Here is a 21,857-nt window from a genome sequence, read left to right on the forward strand (position 1 = left end):
CACTGGAAGGACTCTTATTCCTGCAGTTTGCTCTGATCCATCACCCAAAGAGGGGTCCCCCGGGTCAGGACCAGAGCAACCTGCCCCCCAACACCTCATGCTCCACACAGGCACTTCTAGAACTCCAGGCACTGTGCCACTGCCCTGGCTCTGGCTATTTGGAGACAGTCTGAAGTCAGAGGCAGGAAGTCGAGGAAAGGTTCTGATATCTAATGCCCTGTGTGTTCTCTTGTCCCAGGCAGCCTGTTCAGGGTCATCCGATCAGGCAAACGGCTGGAGTGCATGACCATCTGGTCACTCTGTGGGGCGGGGGGGGGGGGGGGGGGGGGAATCCCTCTGGGCCCAGCAGGAGTGAAAGGGTTACATGGGGTCTTCGTGGACAAAGAACACACATACACACACACACACACACTCCGGGGCCCTGACCTGGGCTAATTAGCCTCCAGTGTCTGTGGGACAGAGAGAACTGACATACAGTATCTGAGTTCTCTGTTTTTCCCCTTTCCACCCCACTTGGCCTTAGTAGGGTCCTCTGGCACACGGGCAGAAGTTAAGTCCCTGTCCTGGGCTGGCTTCTCTGACTTTGACAGCTGTCTCCGAGGTCAGAAACCTGCTGCCGCTGGTGGGGAACATGGGATTCCCAGTGGGCATGATCTCAGAGGATCCCTTGAAAAACTTTCTTCTTCCACTTGCTGGGTGGGGGCCTCAGGAGACCTGCTCCTTGGAGATATAGGCCTCCCTGAACCCAGCGGGACAGACGTGCAGCCCCCAGGGCAGCCTAGACAGACAGGCTGGAAAACACCAGTGTGCTGGAGCCCGGGATGGGGGAGAAGGGAAAAGTGCACACACACACACACACACACACACACACACACACACACAGAGGAGTTTGGCCGGAAAAGTTTCCAGTAGAAGGAAAAGCCTCCTTGGCAGCAGGTTTCTCCTGGGACCCGGGCAGGAATCCTCTGGGAGAGACCAGAGACAGCCACGGCAGCTCCCACCAACAGCAGCAAAACTTCAGTCCCTAAAAGTCCCCCAAACTTCCCCCTCCCTCTCTCCCTCTTTCTTTTGTTCCCCACTGCATTGCCAACCAGGCAGCTCCCGGCTTCCCACACCGGACTGTCCTCCCCCAACCCCGAACCCTCAGCAGCCCGCGCCTCCCTCCCAGCCTCGGCCCGCCCGCGCCCGGCCCGGGCGCCCCGGGACCGGCCGGTGGGGTGGGGGGCGCCTACCCGCCTTGCAGGGGTCTTTGTAGTTGAGGGGCTCCGCGTCGTCCTCCTCCCCCAGGTCATAGGTGTAGTCGGCCAAGTCGAGCTGCCGGCCCGGGCGCGCGAGCAGCAGCAGCCAGAGCAGCAGCGGCAGCGGCGGGCGGGCCACGCCGGGCATGCTGGCGGGCGCGGCGGCGGCGGGCGCGGTGGCGGCGGCGGCGGCGGGTCGCGCCCGGACGCGGGAGCGGACGAGAGGGGAAGCGGAGGACTGGCGGCGAGGGGAGGGCGCTCCCGGCCGCCCGCTCTCCCCCCGCGCTCTCCCTACCTCTTCCCCTTCCCTCTCCTCGCCCTCCCTCCTTCCTGTCTCCCGCCCCCTCTCCGGCCCGGCTTCTCCGCTCTCCCTTCCCTTCTTTCCGTCTCTTTCCTTCTCTCCCTCCCTCCCTCTCCCCCTCTTTAGGGAAATGAGCTCGCTGGAGGGCGGGTTTTCGCCTGGAGCTCGGCCCCCCTCGGGGCCGGGACCGTGCTCGGCCGGGCCGGGACGCGCGCCAGCCGGAGGCGGGGAGGGTGTAGAGCCGGCCGGCCGGGAGGGGGCTCGGGAGGCGCGGGGCGCGGGGCGGCGGGGCCGGAGAGGGGGCGCCGGGCGCCGGGCCCCGGGGTGTCCGGCCCGGCGCCCCCTCCCGGGCCGCGAAACACACCGTCGGGTCAATCGTGCCGCCTCCGCCTCGCTCCGTCCCCCGATTTTGGGCCGTGTTTCCCCGCCTGCGGCTCTCGCTGTCTGCCTTTCTCGGACCCTCGCGCTCTCCCATCTCGGTCCCTGTCCCTCTAGTTCTGTCCTGTCTCTCGCCGTCTCCGTCTCGCTCCCTCCCTCGGGAGACGCCACTGGAGGGCGCCTGAAGCCCGCGGATTGCTCCCCAGTCCCCTCGCTTCATCACCCTGGGACCGGGGGAGAATGGGAAAACCCGCTTGGCGCGCCCAAGGCCCTAGCCTTCCCCTGGCTGGCCCCCACCAAGAGCGGGACTGAGGCATGTGAGAGGATAGACGAGGTACACCCTTCGTTTTTCAATCAGGCTGCTTTATTCTTTGGTGTAGGAACCCCCTTGGGCCCTAGGAGCTGCTTCTCCTCTGCCCACCTCTCCCCACAGCTCCCATTTCTCCAGGACCAGTCCCAGTGGTATTGGCAGGAGCGGCTTCCTGCCTGTCTGCACAAGACCCTTTGCTCCTGGAGCTTTGCTGTCCCTTTGGGGCTTGCTGAGGCCCTGCGAAGCAAAGGAACACTGTTTATTATGTGAGGGAGAGGGACGTTGGGGGTCGGTGTCTGTGAACCTTCCCTCCCCTGAGCTCTGTAGGTGACCCCGCCTCCGTGGTTCCCCCAGTTCCTGGTCAGCTGACATGACCATCCTGGGCCACTGTTGCTCCAGTGCCCTGGAGGTCACACCTGCTCACCTGATGGGTCCTAGATGTAGTAGAGGGGCACCTCGCCACACAGGGTGCTCACGGTGCTGCCCAGGAAGGCCAGGTCCCCGGAGGATGCCAAGCCGGCATCACGGCCCTCCTCCTGGCCCAGCTTAGAGGTAGGTACTGAGGACTCGGCCTGGAAAGAGCACCTGATTTGGAGGCTGGGAACTGAGTTTCTGCCTCACCTGCGGCCCTTATTGTGGTACCTCAGGTGTGTCAGGCAATCTCTCTGAGTAAAGAAGGGGCTGTGCTGGAGTCAGAAGCCCCCAGGGGGTGTGTGGGCTCAGCTGAGGCCAGCAGCTTGGCTGTGGGGTGGGGATGGTAAATGGGTAGGAAAGGTTTGGTGCAGGGGAATCCCGGGAGGGCATTCACCTGGCAGTCCACGAGGAACAGCGCTTTACAGGTGACAAAGAACCATCATCTTCAATGCTCCTCATAGCAGCCCTGGGAGGGAGACAGCCCACTCTTTCTTACCCACACACCCACCTGGAAGTTCTGGAATTTTCTAGTGAGAGCCTCAAGACTCGGGATGCTCTGCGGAGCCATCTTCATGACATAGCAGCAGGTTCCCGGGGCTGGCTTGTAGGCAATCAGGAGCTGGGCACAGGAACCCCAGAGTTGGTTCAGGAAGGCGCTGCCTAGCTCGCTCCTAACCCTGGTCCTTGGCCATCTCCCTCTAGGTTGGGGACTGGAGGGAGTCATACTGGAATCTAGGGCTCAGGCAAAAGTGCTGGGGGGGTGGGGATAGGTGGACGTGTACGAGTCCACAGCTGGATAGGTCTCGCACAGTCTAGCCCTGGGGTCAAGAGGTCCAGGCATACCCACCCTCTGGTAGTCATATGCCACGATGCCAGTGGAGCCAACGGAGAAGGTGGCAGTGGTTCCCACACGCTCACTCAGGGCCAGGCGTTGCTGGGCTTCCGGCCCCGCGATGCTCATCTCTAGGACCTAGGGGAGGGCATAGTGCTGCCTGGCATTCCTCTTTCCCCACTCATCATGCCCACCCTCAGTCCTCTTTACTCAAACGCAATTTTTTCTTCCCTGGGAGCTCAGAGAGGCCGAGTGGAACCAGGTGCTGGAGGGAACAGGTCATCCCACCGTGGGGCAGGGACCTGGTGAAAAAGCCCGGGCCAGGTTTGCCACCCTGTTCCCACCTCTGTCCTTCCCTGAGGTGCCACTTGTCTCCTCCCCTCATTCCCCTTGGGCAATTATGCTATCTGCCCACCCCATCCCAGGGCCTTTGTCTGGCCTGACCTGTACCCACTGCCCACCCCATCCCAGGCCTGCTCACCATCTCAGTATGTTTCTGGCTCATGTGAAGACCCATGAGCAGGGCCCCTACAATCACCACGACAACAAGGACCACCACCACGACCACGATGAGAAGGCGTTTGATGTTCACAGGACAGCAGGGGATTTGGAACCGGCCCCCAGGGACTGCTGAGTAGTCCTGACGTGGTGGCGCAGGGAGGGAGACAGGTGTGAGGTCATGAGGATGCCCTTTCTTCTCCCTGCACAACCAGGACACCTTCCCACACTCTCCTGAGGCTGAACAACCAATGCTATGGACATGCAGAGAAGGGCTGAGGAGATCAGAGAAGGCTTCCTGGAGGAGGGGGCCTGGATTCCAACAAACCCATAGATGCTTAGAAGTGAGGTCTGGCTTGGAGAGACCCAAGAGAGACTGTTTCACCAGTCTCATCTCCTGCTGTTTCCTCCAGACCTCTGGCATCCTAACCATGCCCAGTCCCTCTCTGTCCTGCCCCACCCCCCCATCCATGCCTTTATGCATACTATCCCTTCTTCCTGTAATGCCTTCCTTCTTCTCAACCTGGTGAGCTCTGACTAGTTCCTCTGGAGCCAGCTCAAATGTTATTTTCTCTGCGAAGCTTCCTGTGATCTCCCGAGTAGTGGCTCCTTACCCAGTGCTCTCTACAGCCCTTTCCACTGACCCCTGTGGTGGCTCACGGCCCCTCATATGGGAATTAGTGGCTGACGAGTCTATCTCTCCAAGGGTCTCTGTCTTAGCGGTTGGTGTCCTTATCTTGATTTAGCACAGTCCTAAGTTAGTTGAGTGAATGAATCTGGATGAGGAAACAGGCCCAGAGGTTGGAGGAGGTAGGGCCCACCACACACAGATACACTCCTGCATACATGCGCACACACACGATCAAACTCACCGGCGGGCTCTCCATCAAGACCTCTTTGCTGCCCACATCCATCTCGCGGTAGACACCTTCCCCTCCTCATCTCCAAGTGTGACTAGGGTCTTATATGTGCCAGGAGGGAGAGGGGACAGAGGTGAAAGACCCAGCCCCTGTCTGCCAGCCAAGCCCTCAGCTTTGAAGCCTGTTTGTTCCTGGTCCTCCAGAGCCGAGGCCCCGATAAGCTAGCTGCAAGAGTGCCTAAGGGCCCTTGGCGCCGGAACATGAGTCCTCTTGGCCCCAGCAAGAGCAAAGCTGGGTAAGGTGAGCAAACCTGCCCTTGGGCAATCTACACCTCTCACCGTGGGTGTCTTGCTGGCATGCCCGCCATTCTTGCTGGCACCTGCCCCTGCAGTCCTTTGGCTTTTCCTGTTCTTCTCCCAGGCTGAACCTCTTAGGCAACCAAGGGTCTGACCCAATGGGTCCACCACATTTCCCAACAGAATTTTCCCCCAAGCATAGGGCTGAGCTCCAGGAAGGGGAGCCCCTGTGGACCCGCAGGGACAGTACTAAAAGCACGGGGTGCTTTGGCATCAGAGTGGGCGTTCATAAATGGTTCATCAATTCTCTGAGAGCATCAGATTTTCACTTCGAGTATCTGCCTCACCTCCTCCCACACATTTCGTACCTAACCTCAGACATGCCCCCAGTCATTCTTGCCCAGATTCTGAACACTGTCCCCTCTGGTTATAAATGCTTACTAACACACAGTTTTTCTTTCTTTGTCATAGGCTTGTTTGTAAGCTGAAGGCTTTTTTTTTTTTTTCTAACCTGCTTTTACTTTTATTTGCATTTATTTTATGCTGAATTTATTTCCAGACCGTATGTTTTTGCTTCTTCAGTTTCTTCTGGGACAGCTTTCTCTTCTGTGCAACCTCCTCTTCGGGTTTAGGAACAATCTGCCCTTTTTTTTAGGGAGGATCATCTCCATGTGGCAGGGGGAGTCCTATAGGGGTTAATCCGACTGTGAGCTCTGTGAAGTTCTGTGCTGCATCGTGGGGGCTTGTTCACCTGCATGTGCTTGATGACCAGAGAATCCACATCTAAACCCTTCAGTTCAGCATCACTCTCTGCATTTTTAAGCATGTGCAGCAAAATTCCACACTCTTTTTGGACCGCCGACCCTATGTCTAGCCCCAAAATTGTAACAAGGTGTGTTTGGCCTGAGCACACCTACCAGCTCCACAATTGTAACAAGGGAACAGCTCACATTGCTTCTGCAAAGTGACATCATTCAAATACTTGGTGGCTTTTTGGATATGCATACCCTCGATAGCCTGAGCAGTTTCACAAATGTTCCTAAAATGAACACGAAGATTTGAACTTCTGGATTTGCATGATTCTGCGGGGTTTTCTGTATCAAGTGAATAGCAAACCAATTTTCAGAGATCAAGCTGGAGGCTTATGATAGCAGTTCCATGCCTGACACTTAGTGCCAGACAGCCTTGCACAGGGCTGGGGGTGGTGACTGATGGGGTCCCCATCTCCTCGTCCCTGAATCAGCCCACCTGCTTGGTGCTGCCTCGCACCCTACCCTCTCGACACTCTTCTTTGTATATCCTCTGATCCTATATTTGCCCTGAGAATGCTACTCACCCAGATGTGAACCAATTTCTGGATCTTCTTCTCCTCTCTACCTCTTTCCTGCCTCTTTGCCCAAAGCCATCTCTGTTGCTTTGTTGTACTAAACCACATCGACTAATGGCTGCATCCTTTCTCTTGGGCTCCCACCACTTGCTGGGCCAGGTGGTCCCTACAACGCCTCCACCTCTAAACGTTCACGCGAGTGTAAGTCAGAGCCCCACACCTCACTCCTCTCTTGGCCTCACCCTCTGTCCTCCTTGTACTTGAATTCCAACACTTCACCCCAATTCCTGTCCCTTGCTGGGGCCCCCTCGCACCTTGGCCCTGCCCTTCAGTCATGAGCTGGTCCCCAACTCTCCAGCCCTGGCAGGCTCCCGTGTCCCCACAAGGACCCCCTCTCCAGCTAGAGAGCCTTCAGCCTCCAGGTTGCACAATGGCATGGCATCTGAGCTGAGAGCCCCGAGAAGCTCGGAGAAGGAGAGAGAGACAGAAGTGTTTGTTCCCCCCACCCTACTCACCACCCCCCCTCCCCGCTGCCACTTTAAATATTTGCCTAAGCCTCTAGCAGCAAGTGTCCTAGGAGGAGTGAAAGAGGGGGAGGGGGCTCCAGGGAGAAGGGGGGAAGGAGCATCGTCCTCTCGACTGTGGGCAGCTTCAGCTGCGTGCAGGTGCCAGATGCAGGAGACAGCCTGCCTGCAGGACCCACCCCTGCCCACCCCAGGGCCCCCACTCCCGCCCCCGGTTGTCCTGGCAACACTGGAACTGATTGGCTGACTCACGCATACTGGACCTGAGCCAGGTGGGCAGCGGGCCAGCGGGAGAACCAAGGAGAATGGCAAGCATCTGGGGGGGGGGGGTCCCTGTGGGCATCTGGGGCAGGGGGCACATAGTCCAGCTGTGGGGCTTGTTCTGAGCAGGCGCTGTGCTTAGGGCTTGCCATCACCCCTGGCTGCTGGGAAAGGGATCTCTTTCCTGGAAAGAAGCCTCTGCTCCCTTGGGTCCTCAGTTTCCCCTGCAGCCTGCCCTCAGACTGTGGTTCTTACAGCTTTGTTTTTTTCTTTCTTCTTTCTTTTTAAACTTGTTTTTGCCTATTTGGAGGTTGGGGAAGGAAGGGTGATCTCAAGTTTCATAAGGGAAGTTCAGATGCTGGCACTGACCTGGTAGAGGTTTGGGGATTATTGTCTTCCTTCTCAGGAACGGGGGCGGGACCTTTCGCTGGACATGCATGGCTGTCACCTCGTCCCCCCACACCAGCTCTCTGCTGCAGGCTTTTCACATTTTGGGCCTTTACTTAGGCCATTTCTCCTTCCTGGAAAACGCACCTTCAACGCCTCTTTACTTCTCTGAATACCACCCACCCTAAAAGGCCAGGCAAGAACCAATGACACCCGCTCTGTGCTCACCACCCCAGCCTACGGTGCCCCCTCCCTCCTCCAAGATCGCCCAGCCTTCCTGATGCACTTGCATCTGCCACTTAGCAGGTACTGCTGGCCCCATCAGCTACATGGGTGTTTTTGGTTGCCTTTCTTCCCAAAAAGCCTGCCGGCCCTGGGACCAGCCCTGAGACCGTGCTTTCCTGAGGCTTCCCTCAGGGCAAGGAGCACGCATGCAGCTAACATGTAACTCTATTCAATGATAATAAGACTGTCACCAAACATGAGGGGGCTCCTGGTGGGAGGTCAGTAGTTTATTCCTTCAGTATGTCCTCAGTGCTTCACTGGCCAGCTCAGCTCTGGGACTTTGAATAAGTCATTCTGCTTTTCTTGGCTTTAGTGTGTTCATCTGCAAAATGGGTCTAATACAGCCTGTCCTGTCCCCTCTCCAAGCTGTTGTGAGGATCCAATGACATCACGATGTGAAAGTCCAGTCTTCATGACTATCATCATCTACTTCACCGCCAGGGCACCTCTTCTCAGTAGCTAAGAATAGGACCCAGACAGAGACTTTCCTGGTGGTCCAGTGGTTAAGAATCCGCCTTCCAATGCAGGGGACACGGGTTCGATACCTGGTTGGGGAACTAAGATCCCACATGCCGGGCCTGCGTGCTGCAACTACTGAGCCCATGCACTCTGGAGCCCTCATGCCACAACTAGAGAGAAGCCCTCGTGCTGCACCGAAAAGCCCGTGCATCACAAGGAAAGATTCCTTCCCAACAAAAGATTCCGTATGCCACGACGAAGATCCCGCATGCCGCAACTAAGACCCGACACAGCCAAATAAATAAATAATTTTTTTACATGGTCAGAAATTGGAAGCAAAATTTGTGGATCTTTAGGGCTGGAGAGTATTCTTTAAAAAAAAAAAAGAAAGAAAAAAAGGATAGGACCAGGGATTTCCCTGGTGGTCCAGTGGTTGAGAATCTGCCTGCCAATGCAGGGGACACGGGTTCGAGCCCTGGTCTGGGAAGATCCCACATGCCGCGGAGCAACTAGGCCCGTGAGCCACAACTACTGAGCCTGCGCGTCTGGAACCTGTGCTCCGCAACAAGAGAGGCCGCGATAGTGAGAGGCCCGCGCACCGCGATGAAGAATGGCCCCTGCTTGCCGCAACTGGAGAAAGCCCTCGCACAGAAACGAAGACCCAACACAGCCAAAAATAAATAAATAAATAATTAAAAATGAATATCTGCTTATAAAAAAAATTATATAAAAAAAAATAGTAACCTATAAAAAAAAAAAAAAAAAAGAATCCGCCTTCCAATGCAGGGGACGCGGGTTCGATCCCTGGTCAGGGAACTAAGATCCCACATGCCACAGGGCAACTAAGCCTGTGCCACAACTACTGAGCTCGTGCGCCTCAACTAGAGAGCCCGTGTGCCACAAACTACAGAGCCCACGCGCTCTGGAACCAGCACACCACAATAGAGTCCACGAGCCCTGGAGCCTGTGTGCCACACTAGAGAAGAGAAAACCTGCACGCCACAACTAGAGAGAAGCCCGCGCGCCGCAATGAAGAGCCCACACACCGTAACGAAAGATCCCGCGTGCCTCAACGACCATCCTGCGTGCTGCAACTAAGACCCAACGCAGCCAAAAATAAAAATAAATAAATAAATAATAAATAAATCTTTAAAAAAACAGAGAGAAAAGAATAGGACCCAGACTCCCCCTTTCTGTCTGTCTCTGAGTTAAACCTCTCTGAGAATGTGGGTGATGGAGAACCCCATGGCAGCCACTCCTGTTTGTGCCTCCCCTTTTCCTCCTTCCAGCCCCTCAGCCGCAGGGGATGAACAAGATTCACTCTGCCCTTTGTGTGCTGGGCAGAGCCGTGCCAGGGACGGGTGGGGATGGTTGCCCAGCTGCCCCAGCCACTCTCCCCACCCCCACTGCTCGTCTTCCCACAAGCTGGCATGGGGAGGGCAGCTGGATGGGCAGTAGCAAGTGAACATCCAAGGTCAGGGGCATCCCTGGCTGGGAGAACATGGACTTAAGCTCAGACCAGAGAATCCCCTGCTAGCAGAGGCTGGGGACAGCTGGGGAAGCATCTTATACCTAGCGATCTCGGTTTCCCAGACTGATGGAAAGAGCACTGGACTGGCAGCCCAGCCACTTGACTGTACCTGTGAGCTCTTGGGACAATCAAACACCCCCTCCACACCCCTGGGAAATAACGTAGTATAGAGCAGCAGTTCTCAAACTTTTTGGCTGCAGGACCCCTTAACACTCTTAAAAAGGTAGCGAGGACCCCAAAGTGCTTTTGTTTATGTGGGTTATACCTATTGATATTTACCATATTGATATTTACTGAGAAATTTTAAAATATGAATTAATTTAATTAAAATAGCAATAATAAACCCATTCTATGTTATAACATACATAACATACAATTTCTTAATGAGATTAACTATTTTACAAAGCAAAAATATTAGGGAGCAGAGTGTCATGGCTTTACATTTTTGGAAATTTCTTTAATTTTGTTAATTCAGTTTAATAGAAGATACCTCTGGAAAATTCCAGGGTACTTCTATAAGAGCATGAAAGTGAAGAGGGCAAATAATGTCTTAACATTGTTAGGAAAACTGTTTTGACCTCAAAGACTCCCTGGAAGGTTCTCAAGGGCCTCTGGGCTCCCTGGACCGGACTTTGAAAACCCCTGGTGTAGAAGAACGGCTGTGGACTTTGGAGTTGGGCACAGTGGATTTAAATCCCTGCTCTGTCACTTTCTTCTTCGGGTACTACGGGCCTCACTTTTCTTATCTGTAGAAGGGGATTAATATCAAAGACCTCAGAAGGTTGAGGCGATTAAGTAAGTAGAGTACACAACACGTAGTAGATGTGATATCAAGCTTGGCTGCTTTCCTCTTGATGTGGGCTTCAGTTTCCTCATTTGTTAAACAAAGGGCTGGACTGGAAACGTCCAAGGCCGTTTCCAGCTCCAACAGGCTGTGGCTATTTAGTGAGGAATGTTCTGGAATTCCACACATTCCCATTCCAACTCCAGTGATATTTCCCCTTTCAGCTCCCACAGACACAAAGGCACATTCTGTTTACTAGCCTGTAGAGACGTGAACACAGATACACACATGTCACTTATGACACATGACATGCCCATGAACTCTGCTTAGAGGCCGCTGAGCGCCAAGACATACGCACAGGTACACAGAGGTTCATGGATCTATACGTAGCGCAGAAATGCCTGCCCGGAGGAATATGTGCCTGTGCCCGTGCAGAGACAGGTGTGCACGCGTGCAGGATGCACAAGGAGACCTCGCACACACGCACTCACGCACAGCCACGAGCAGATGGCCCCAGAGACCGCCCGCAGGGTGTGCAGCGGCCAGGGCCGCAACCACTCCTTTCAGTGGCTACTCCCCGCCCGGGACTCCCCCCTCCGCCCAGCGCGCCCCCGCCGCCCGCCGCAGTCCGCGTACTCCCAGCCGGTCAGCCCTCGGCTCGCTCCGGGCTCCGCGCATCTCTGCATCTCTCCGAGGGCTCGGCTCGCGGGAGCGAGCAGGGGAGGGGACGGCAGCCGGCGCCCGAGGGCCCGAGGAGTCGCTCTCCGCAGCGGGCAGCTGCGGCCCTAGCTGCGGCAGCGGCTGCCTGTGGCGCCCGCGCGGGGTGGCCGAGAGCGGTGGGGCGGGAGCTCGCAGGCAGCATGGCGGGGCTGCGGGCCAGGCTGGGCTCGGGGCTCGGGCTGCTGGCGCTGTCCACGCTGGGCCTCTGCCTAATGCTGCAAGTCGGCGCCAAGAGGCCCCCCAAGACGCCCCCGTGCCCGCCCAGCTGCTCCTGCACCAGGGACACCGCCTTCTGCGTGGACTCTAAGGCAGTGCCCAGGAACCTGCCCTCCGAGGTCATCTCTCTGTGAGTGCTCTGGTCTGGTCTGGGGTGGGGTGGGGTGGGAGAGCTTGAGAGCAGAGGAAGGCAAAAACCTGCTCTGGGAGCGGGTGGGGAGAACCCCTGCTCCACCTCTACAAAGTGTGGGGACCAGGAGGGCTCCAGGGCGTCCTCAGGACTGGAGATTCAAGGCATCAGCCCTGGCTGGGAGTTCTGCAGTCATGCAGGCTCAGCAGCGGTGGCTGGGAAAGCTGGTGTTTATGGCCAAGAATGAATCATCACCACCATCAGCATCAATGAGACCTACTGTGTGCAGGGCTCTGGAGGGAGAGGGTTGTTTACATGAGCATGGGGGCCCCTGCCTGTGATGTCACACCAAGGACAGAAGGCTTCTTGTGGGGGAAGGGTGGCAGCAGGGGGAGGGGTGGAAGTGAGATACACTCCTACAGTGCCCTGGCATGGGTAGATGGCTGCCACTGGTCTCGCCAGCCACTCTGCACGGGGCCAGCCAGCCTGTCACTTGCAGCAAGCGGCCTCAGGGACTAGACAGTCTGTGTGGTCCTTGAGAGCAAGATGCTAATCCACCACCCCCATCCCAGTGCCCCATCCCTCAACAGCACCCAGCACACGGTGGGTGTCTGGATGATGGAGAAGGTGTGGGTAATGGAACCTTCTTTGGGCTGAGGTCCTTAGTGCTCAGAGAGGCAGTAGGGGAGGATGATGAGGAAGGCAGGCAGTGAGCTTGTGAGAAGGGAAAGACAGCCTCAAGTTGGGGGAGGAGCCAGGTGACATGGGGAGTTTCCAGGGTGAGGGTATGCAGAAACCACTGCCCTGTCCACCTCCTGCCACCCCAGCAGAGTCCCTGCATACGCCCCTCAGTACTGACTCAAGTGTCCCCTGCAGGACGCTGGTGAATGCTGCCTTTTCGGAGATCCAGGATGGAGCATTTTCCCACCTGCCACTGCTGCAGTTCCTGTATGGACAGAGCCTTGCTGAAGGAGGCCGGGGAAGGGGGGGGCGGGAGGGGGAAGGGGACAGATCCTGGACTGGGGAGAGGGGAGAGGTTATGAGTAGCCTTTGGAGGTTAGGAGGCAGGCGTCCCTTACTTTCTCTCCAATGGGAGAGCCACAAACAGTGAAGCAGCGGGGAGTCAGGAGGGGTGCAGGGAGCAGCAGTTTTGGGGAAGGAAGATGGGGGTTGCCCACAAAAGCAAAGAAGCGGGTATTTGGGACCCAGTTAGGAATGGACTTTCCTCCTCTGCAGATCCCAAAGAATTGGGTGCAGTAATTTAGGCTGGTGCCAGAGGATGGACACTGCAGGGAAGAGAGCTCATCTTAGAGACAAGTGACCCCAGGGATCAGGTTCTGAAGAAAAAGCTGGGGACTGAAAGGGAGGGAAGACAGGAGGGTCTGGAATTCTAAAAGGGGCTGTTTATGTTTGAAGCCCCAGTTGCAGGAGAGAATATATGTGGTTATCCTCAAACTTACCATCCATCTGGGAGGGACTGGAGAGAGCTGGGGTGAGGGTGGGAGACAGAGCAGTGGGGAAGGACCCAGCTTGACAAGAGAGATCCGCCCCTGGCTGCTCTTACCCTAGGAGTAAATAGGGACCCTGGGAGCTTCTGGGACCAGAGCAGGCTCCTGCCTGGACCTGCCGCCCAGGCTGCTCTGGGGTTCTCTGCTGGGGTCCCAAGGGTGGGAGGCATGGCCAGGGGGGTGAGGCAGCCGGCTGGGGGCTGGCACGGCAGGTGTGCCATTGGAAGCTCTAATCCACCTTTGTCTCTGCAGGTTACTCAATTCCAACAAGTTTACACTGATTGGAGACAATGCCTTCACAGGACTGTCTCACCTGCAGTACCTGTGCGTGGGAAGGAAAGGGGAATTGGGAAGTGGAAGGGAGGAGGGCTGAGGGGGAGGGGGAGTGAGGAGGGCTGGGGGGAGGTGAGGGGGTGAGAGCCCTTGAATCCTCTGACTGAAGGACCCAAGCAGAAGGTCATTTCATCCATCCCTCTGCCTAAACCATCCCGCCTGGATGCCTTGTCACCACAGACTTAATGTTTCCAGATTCAGAATGGAAGCCTGTCTGAGGGTCATGGGCTGGAATCTAGGTGGGGCATGGGAAGTAGCTGGTCGAGGGTCTGGGATCCCGACTGGTGGCTGAGACAAGTTCTTATTTTCTCCAGCTTCATTGAGAACAATGACATCTGGGCACTTTCCAAGTTTACCTTCAGAGGACTCAAGTCTTTGACACACCTGTGAGTACATCACACTCATACACCAGACCAAAGCCCCCTGTCTCCTGTGGCCTTTGGCTTCGGTCACGATCTTCAGATGACCCAGGGGTCTCTCTTGCAGCTCACTGGCCAACAATAACCTGCAGACATTGCCTAGAGACATCTTTCGGCCCCTGGACATTCTGAGTGACTTGTAAGGCCTGAGTCCTACTTCTTTTGACAATGGCACAGAGGGACACGTCCCTGGAGGGAGGGGTGTGGGAGCCAGAATTGGGAAGATCATAAGGTCTTGACAGGCTGGGAGGGTTTGGGTTTGGGGCGGGGAGAAGGCTAGGTTGAGTTATATATAGATTGGTAGCCTTTCAAGTTGGGGTTCTTCAAGGCATCTGTGGGCCCTCTTAAAATGCACACGAGATGTTATGTATATATGTTTTTTAAAACATGCGCTTTTAAAATCTATGTTTGATTTGAATCTACGTTAAAGTCTGATAGCATAGCCGCAGTCATTGATCAGTATTTCTACAGGAAAACAAAAGCCCTGGATTATGGAAGGTTTGGAGGAATTGGGATGCAACAGATAGTTGTGCAGGTCATACACTGCAAAAGGCACCTGGCCAAGGAGGCAAGTAGGGGATGAAACTCAGCCCCCACTCTGCTGGCCAAGCACGTGTCCACGGGGCTGCACCCACCCCAAGGGGAACATCTTCCTAACTGGCACAAAGATGCCACATGAGCAACCAACAGCAGCCTTGACAATGTCTACTTCTGAAAACCTAGATGGCCTGGGTGGGCAGAGCAGCTGGGAGCCTGTCCCTCTCTGTGTCCCCTCCATCACCCTCATGATCCAGGGACCTGCGGGGCAACTCGCTCAACTGTGACTGCAAGGTGAAATGGCTGGTGGAGTGGCTGGCACACACCAACACCACGGTGGCGCCCATCTACTGCGCCAGCCCGCCCCGCTTCCAAGAGCACAAGGTGCAGGATCTGCCACTGCGGGAGTTCGACTGCATCACCACAGGTAGGAAGAAGGTGCCCCACCTCGGGCATCAGGCTGGGCCTCCCCAGGGAAGCTCCCAGCACCCTGCCTTGCCAGTCGAGTAACTCTTACCACCCAGAAAGCTCTTACCCTTCTCCCTAACCACCACCCACCCCCCCCCCCGACCCATCCCTGCAGATTTCGTGCTGTACCAGACCCTGTCCTTCCCAGCGGTGTCGGCCGAGCCCTTCCTTTACTCCAGTGACCTCTATTTGGCTTTGGCCCAGCCAGGAGCCAGCGCTTGCACCATCCTCAAGTGGGACTATGTTGAAAGGCAGCTTCGAGACTATGATAGAATCCCAGGTATCTGCGCCTGGCCTGGTTGCGGTGGTCCTTATGGTGGGGTGGGCTCCATTGTTCCTCTTCATTGAGTTCCTATAGGTAGAAGGATAGATGAAACATGGTCTCTGCACATAAGAACTTTCTAGTCTTTGGGGGGAGGCTGATACATACACACATAACATCCACATAATACGTAGGTGTTAGGAGGAAGATATGACCACAATGCTCTGGAAGCACAAAGGAGAGGCCTATCCTGGGCAATCAAGGAAGGCTTCCTGGTGGAGGGGATGCCTACGCTGAATCTTGAAGGATGAGGGAGAGGGAGGAGTGATGTCCAGGATCCTGGCTTAAGTAACTGGATGGTGCCAGAGAACTAAGGAAGATACAGGAGTGGCTAGTGAGCTCAGTTTGGGATCCACTGAGTTTAAGCTGAGTCTCGAAGGCTGAGGGAGACTTAGCTAGGAGAAAAATTGTGGGAAGGGTATTCTGGCAGAGGGAACGGCATGAGCAAAGTCAAGAAGGTGTGCAGCAGCTTAGCATGTGAGAGTATGCATGTGTAAACAATTAGCAGCTCACAGGATGACAGCATAATGTTCAAGGTGGAGAGTGGCAGACGAGACCCGAGAGAGAGATGAGGACCAGACCATTGACAGGTTCTGAGCAGAGTGTATGAATCAATCCAATCTGTATTTTGGAAAATTCCCTCTGTGAGCAGTGTGGAGAGTGCTAGGCATGAAGCAAGACAGGTGGGCACACCAGGAGGGGTTCAGCTGCAGCCTGGACTGAGACAGCAGCAGTGTGGATAGAGAGGTAGAATAAGGGGGGATTGAACTGACACAAGAGGAAATGGAAAGTTTATATTGCCCTGTATCTATGAAAGAACTTGAAGTCGTTACATAAAAAACCCTTCTCCCAAAGAAGACTCCAGGGCCAGATGGTGAATTCCATCAAACGTTTAAGGAAGAAATAATACCAATCTTACACACACTGTATTAGAAAGCAGAAGGGAGGGTTGACAGGACTTAGGGACTGGTCAGCAGTGGGTGAGGGAGAGGGCGGCAGTGTTGGGGATGGCTCCCAGGATTCAGGATGGGGTGACTGGGCAGAGCCACAAATTGAAATCAAGAACACAGGTTTGGGGGTAGATACAGAGCTCAGTCTCGGCCAGCCAGAGTTTGAGATGCTTGTGGGTGTCGGGGGAAGGAGGGTCTAAGCTGCTGCTCAGGAGCTGGGGGAGTCATCAGCATCTGGGTGCACAGACCAAGGCTGTGGAAAGGACTCAGGGCAGTGACTGCCAGAGGCTGAGGCTCAGCACAGGCTTCCCTTGGGAAACAGGTGGGGTCACGAGGAGGAGGAGGGTGGTGAAGCAGCGCTGGCAAGCAGGAGAGGAGGGGCGATGACTGGGGACACCAGGAGAGGTGAGAGTGTGTCCACACATGACTCCGGTGCCTGAGAAGGGGTCCGGGCAATCTGGTTGTGATGCAGATGTTCTCGTACATAAAAGCCCTCTCACAAGTGGGAGCTCTTGGGGGATTGTGTTTTCATACACAAGGCTCCAAGGCTGTTTACCTAGGCTTTGTCACCAGCTGTGGCTGTGTTCAAACTCTTTCTCCTTCCCCTGCCTGGACATTCGCCAGTGGGGTAGCTTAGGGCAAGTCACTAAGACTCCAAGCCTCAGTTACTTCCTGTGTGAAATTACAAAATAATAGGGTGTATTTCAGCATGATTCATTGAGGCAATGTGTTCACACTTAGCACAGTGACTATACACAATAAAAGTTCAATAATGGACATGACGGTTACACAATCGGTCGATATCTAGCAGCACTTACTTTGTGCTCAGTGTCAGCTTGTATTTGAACCTTGGGGTCAAGAGCAAAGGGAGGGTGATGCTGAGATTGATTATTAGCTGTGAGACAATTAGAAAGCATTGAGCACCCAGTGGATATTCAGCGGGGAGAGAATACTGTAGCAAAGACCTTTAGTCTTCGCCCACCGTTGGAAGGGACCAACCCTCTTTTCTGAGGGTGTGGCGTGGGGCAGGGGCTTGTGGGCCCCCTGACGCTGCCTGACTCGCTTCCCTCCATCCTGCAGCCCCCTCTGCAGTGCACTGCAAGCCGATGGTGGTGGACAGCCAGCTGTATGTGGTGGTGGCCCAGTTGTTTGGTGGCTCTTACATTTACCACTGGGACCCCAACACCACGCGCTTCACCAAGCTGCAGGACATCGACCCTCAGCGCGTGCGCAAGCCCAATGACCTCGAGGCCTTCCGCATCGATGGCGACTGGTACTTTGCCGTGGCTGACAGCTCCAAGGCGGGGGCCACCAGCCTCTACCGCTGGCACCAGAACGGCTTCTACTCCCACCAGGCCCTGCATGCCTGGCACCGTGACACTGACCTGGAATTTGTAGACGGCGAGGGCAAGCCACGCCTGATCGTGTCCAGCAGCTCCCAGGCCCCCGTCATCTATCAGTGGAGTCGCACCCAGAAGCAGTTTGTGGCCCAGGGCGAGGTGACCCAGGTGCCTGATGCCCAGGCTGTGAAACACTTCCGCGCAGGTCGCGACAGCTACCTGTGCCTCAGCCGCTACATCGGCGACTCCAAGATCCTGCGCTGGGAGGGCACCCGCTTCTCCGAGGTGCAGGCGCTGCCCTCCAGGGGCTCGCTGGCCCTGCAGCCCTTCCTGGTGGGTGGCCGCCGCTACCTGGCGCTGGGCAGCGACTTCTCCTTCACACAGATCTACCAGTGGGATGAGGGGCGGCAGAAGTTTGTGCGGTTCCAGGAGCTGGCGGTGCAGGCCCCTCGGGCCTTCTGCTACATGCCTGCTGGGGACGCCCAGCTGCTCCTGGCCCCCAGCTTCAAGGGACAGACACTTGTGTACCGACACGTGGTGGTGGATCTCAGTGCCTAGAGGGGGTCCGAGGCCTCTGGGTTCCTCGGGCAGCACTGGAGGCTGGGTGGAGCCTCCAGGTGAGCAGCATGTTTGCCTGTGTGGACACATGTAGCCAACCTGCATACGTGCCCTCACGTACACATCCCCCCGGTGAGCATGGACCGTACCGTGGACTCTAGCCCAGGGATGCCACTTAATTTTCACTGTAATCAGCATGACGTCTTGTATACGCACCAGACAACCCAGCCCCTGGTGCCCTCCCATATGTGGACGCCGGTTCACCCCCCACCACATCTGCAGCCTCCCTTGCTCTGCTGCCTTCCACATGCTCTGGCCCAGGGAGGGGTCCTGGGGGGGCTGGAGGCTGAACCGCTCCCTCCTGTTGTTCAGCTTATCCTTCTGACCCTCTGGTCTTTCCTGTTGGTGCTCCAGGTGTCTGTTTACCTGCTCATGCTCCGCATTGCAGCCCATGGCCACGTCCTTCGTACTGCCGGGTGCGCTCACCCACGCTACCTGCCTTCTGCACGCACACGTGGACACGGACAGACTCCCTCAGTTACACGCACACACACCTGTCTACACTCCCATCTCCACGTGCACACATGCAGATTCAGCGCTGCCTAAAGTGGGTCCCCTCCATGACCTTGCCTCTCTTCCTGGAGGGGCACAGAGTACCCATCCTCCTCTGCTCACCCCTGGTGTGCCCACCCTGCAGCTGAAAACGATTGGAATGGTGGTGCCAACCTCTGGGCACCAGCTTGACCTCCTGGGGGCAAAGCCCCTCTGCCCGAAGCAATAACAACAGCTCCAGCAGACCCTGCCGTCTTCCCAGCGCTGTCTCAGTGCTCACTGGAGTTTCCTTCTCTGACCCTGAATCCAGCTCACTGGTGAACAAGAGACCACCCAGATGAAAGCCTTTCTGCTTTTCTTTCCTTAGCTGCCCCAGCCTCAGACCACCCCCTGGTTCAGCCCCACCATTGGGATACGGACCCTGCACTGTGTTGGCTCCTTTGGGTGCGTCCAAGGGCTGGCCAAGCCAGGGATGCTGCAAGCACCTGAGGCATCTGGGCAGGTGCCAGGAGTGGAACTGGGCTGAAGAGCATCCTGGGGGCCCTGGCGCCCCTCCAAACCACAGAGGCACACCCCAGGAGCACTGCCTTTCAATGCAAGCTGAGTGCCGCAGGGGGGAGGGAGGGAGGGTCCTGTGGGAGCAGCACCTGGCAGCCAAGCTTCTGCTGCCCTCTGCTGTACGCTGGGAATAGAGGGCTCTGAGATGTTAGGCTGGTAGGGAAGGCACAGGGCGGCGAGTCTCTTCCCTCTGCCCAGACTGTGTGGGGACCTCCAGGTAGGAGGATACCCAGGGGCACTTGGGGACAATGCTCTGATTCACTTGCTTCAAATAAAAAGTTTCCACCCCATTGACGGCTCTCAGGTATCCAATGGTGATGGTCAGCAGCACCTGTTTCCTTAAGAACAGAGCTGTGTTGTCTGTCCCTGCTGCTTGCAGGGGGCCAGCATCAGCTTTCAGACCCCCTTCCTCCCTGCTCCCCTCCCTCTGAGGAGTGAGTAGGCACCCCAAAGTCAGCCGGTGCTGGGGTCAGGAGTTGATGGTGATGACGTTCAGGTGCTGAGTGTGACTAGTCTCTATCACCTGGGGCTGACTCACGGCCAAGTGTTCCTTCTTGGAGATCACAGTCTTGGGGCCCACTGAGACTGGAGGCTGTCCCTCGGTCAGGTCAAATCCAACTAACAGGGCCAAGGACAAGCTCAGCAGTCCGTCTCCTCTCCACCCCCCTCTGCTGGACAAATATGTCATCGCTGCCACCCTCCTCCCTAGGTGTGAGATTTCAAGCAAGTGGACTGATTTCTCCAAGCTGAGCTTCTCCTTCTGTAAAGTAAATAATAAAACCTACTTTGTCCAATCCTGATTCTGCCACTTGCTAGCTTGGAGGTCTCAACCATGTTCCTTCGCCTATTTGTATCTCAGTTTCCTCATCTGGAAAATGTGGATAATCATGCTACCTATGTGACAGGGTTAACGTGAGATTTGAATGCATTAGATTTATAATGTGTTAATATATGTAAGGCTTAGAATCGTGTGTCTGGCACAGAACTAAGATTTTTTATTTTTGATTGTAGGACTCTAGGAGATACCCAGGTGGCTCAGAGAAGGCTGCTTTGTGGGCGAGGAGAAGGTTGATCTTTGGGGAGACCTGCTGTCTGTGGATTAGGGTTCCTGACCTATCTTCAGTCTCAGAGGCCCTGTACCCTACATCTTACCTTTAGCCTCAGATGCCCACTCCTCACAGTAGGGAATCTCATAGGTGATGTGTTTGGGTTTCCACCTCCTAAAACCACATTCACGTGCTCTTGGCTTAGCAGGTATCTCTTGGGACCCCCCAGCCACAGTGTCCTGGGAATGCCTGTCCTGCTTTTTCAAATGGGGAATGGGCCCTCATGCTGTGCCAGGGAGAGGTTGCCAGGGAAAGAGGGTTGAGTCTCCCAGACATGTTGGCACTCTGTTGCCCAGTAGAAAGATAAACATCACTCTGACTGTCACTCCCCCCAGGGCAACCCCCAGGGTTGGGAGACACTTCTCCCCCTGAATGCCCAGCTTTCTGCACATGGGGAATGGAGCCCACCATATGCCTGCCTGGTCACCTGCCAGAGGTGGGTCATCATATGTCCAGAGAGCTGCTTAGCAACCCACTGTAACCGGGTGACTGTGTCAACAACTCAGGACCAATGGGCGTGAGAGGCAGAGTCCACTCACTCTGCCAAAGCCCAGGAGGGTGACCCCCTCAGCTGTCAGCCTCACGCCCCTCCATGCTCTTAGTAGCAGACCTCTGATGTCTTGTCCCTTAGATTTTTCCAAGCACAGTCATCGGGACCAAGAGTCTCCATGTGAGAGATGGTCCCAGCTGGGTTGGCTTAGGCACAGGGGAGCTCCTCTCCAGCAAATGGGGGTAAAGTGAGGCCTGTGATGCTGAGGGCAGGTGACTCTGGAAGGCAGCGAAGGTGGGGGAGGGGAGGCAGTTCTGCAGCAGGTACCAAAGGCCCGAGGCTCACATGCATACAGTCAGCCCAGGCACCCTAACTTCTGGAGGAATGGATGTCCATTCCCTTTTCTGTACCCCCTGCTCCTCCTGAGCTGTCCAGAGGTTCAGTCACATCCTTTTGCTCCAAGGAGACAAGGATACTTTTCACCTTCATTACAATGTCTGTGATCAGAGATGGATGGTGGCCGGGACCTTCCTGAGGGGATCCTAGCCCTGGGTGGTTCTTGTTACTCCAAACTAGGGTGGGAGTTAGGGCCAATGTGAGAAGGTGGTTAGATGGGGAGAGGGAGGCATCAGGGCCTTGGGGGAGTTTCTCCTGTGGGCCAGTTTCACTGCAAGCTCTCCCACTCAGCAACACCAATAAAACTGATGATGGTAATTATGACTATATAATCAATGAGTGTTTATTTATTCCCAAGAAGCCTCCTTTCCCTCCATCATTAGCTATTCCATCCTTTCGATAGATGGTGAGTGTTAACTGTGGCTCTAATAAAAAGTAATAACTGCCCAAGTTTTCTCGTTTTTTCCCCATACTCTGGGCAGCTCTGCTGTCACCCTCACTTCAGCCCTGCGAGGCAGAGGGGAAGCTGTGCGGGGTGGCGGGGCGGGGGCGGGGGGAATGATGCACTC

At 55.8% G+C, this 21,857-nt stretch overlaps 3 protein-coding genes across 10 annotated transcripts in view; 1 reads left to right on the forward strand and 2 right to left on the reverse strand.

Annotated features, from left to right (window-relative positions):
• BMP1 (bone morphogenetic protein 1) overlaps positions 1-1,401 on the reverse strand; it is a 40,376-nt gene extending 38,975 nt beyond the window's left edge. For all 6 annotated transcript variants that reach the window (XM_059926935.1, XM_059926934.1, XM_059926937.1 and 3 more), the window contains exon 1: positions 1,233-1,401. In XM_059926935.1, coding sequence (XP_059782918.1) covers positions 1,233-1,386 — 154 coding nt within the window. In that variant the 5' untranslated portion in view covers positions 1,387-1,401. The remainder of the gene's footprint in view (positions 1-1,232) is intronic.
• A 1,260-nt stretch (positions 1,402-2,661) lies between these two features.
• Positions 2,662-4,885, reverse strand: SFTPC (surfactant protein C). 3 transcript variants are annotated; one of them, XM_059926258.1, is made up of 5 exons: positions 4,844-4,885; positions 3,955-4,113; positions 3,489-3,611; positions 3,150-3,260; positions 2,662-2,799 (listed from the first exon to the last, which is right to left on the reverse strand). In XM_059926258.1, the coding sequence occupies exons 1-5, from the start codon at positions 4,883-4,885 to the stop codon at positions 2,662-2,664; spliced, it is 573 nt and encodes a 190-aa protein (XP_059782241.1). The 3 variants fall into 3 exon arrangements, with proteins under 3 accessions (XP_059782241.1, XP_059782240.1, XP_059782242.1); XM_059926257.1 differs by having other exon boundaries at positions 2,662-2,812; positions 3,142-3,260; XM_059926259.1 differs by lacking the exon at positions 3,955-4,113 and having other exon boundaries at positions 2,662-2,812; positions 3,142-3,260.
• Positions 4,886-11,530: 6,645 nt separating this feature from the next.
• On the forward strand, positions 11,531-19,579 carry LGI3 (leucine rich repeat LGI family member 3). The gene is made up of 8 exons (XM_059926261.1): positions 11,531-11,751; positions 12,628-12,699; positions 13,512-13,583; positions 13,907-13,978; positions 14,079-14,150; positions 14,806-14,975; positions 15,132-15,296; positions 17,369-19,579. The coding sequence occupies exons 1-8, from the start codon at positions 11,546-11,548 to the stop codon at positions 18,184-18,186; spliced, it is 1,647 nt and encodes a 548-aa protein (XP_059782244.1). The 5' UTR covers positions 11,531-11,545; the 3' UTR covers positions 18,187-19,579.
• Positions 19,580-21,857: the final 2,278 nt, after the last annotated feature.

Source organism: Balaenoptera ricei, chromosome 6, assembly GCF_028023285.1.
Source record: "Balaenoptera ricei isolate mBalRic1 chromosome 6, mBalRic1.hap2, whole genome shotgun sequence".
Taxonomy (NCBI): domain Eukaryota; kingdom Metazoa; phylum Chordata; class Mammalia; order Artiodactyla; family Balaenopteridae; genus Balaenoptera; species Balaenoptera ricei.

What these genes read in the sequence shown, in the direction of transcription:
- SFTPC (XM_059926257.1), bottom strand. Translation starts at nt 4,885, where the DNA reads ATGGATGTGGGCAGCAAAGAGGTCTTGATGGAGAGCCCGCCG. An exon ending in GCCAGAAACATACTGAGATG is followed by an intron (nt 3,612 to 3,954) that starts GTGAGCAGGCCT and finishes GCCCTCCCCTAG; the next exon opens with GTCCTAGAGATGAGCATCGC. An exon ending in TGGCATATGACTACCAGAGG is followed by an intron (nt 3,261 to 3,488) that starts GTGGGTATGCCT and finishes TCCTGTGCCCAG; the next exon opens with CTCCTGATTGCCTACAAGCC.
- LGI3 (XM_059926261.1), top strand. Translation starts at nt 11,546, where the DNA reads ATGGCGGGGCTGCGGGCCAGGCTGGGCTCGGGGCTCGGGCTGCTGGCG. An exon ending in CCCTCCGAGGTCATCTCTCT is followed by an intron (nt 11,752 to 12,627) that starts GTGAGTGCTCTG and finishes TGTCCCCTGCAG; the next exon opens with GACGCTGGTGAATGCTGCCT. An exon ending in GTTCGACTGCATCACCACAG is followed by an intron (nt 14,976 to 15,131) that starts GTAGGAAGAAGG and finishes CCATCCCTGCAG; the next exon opens with ATTTCGTGCTGTACCAGACC.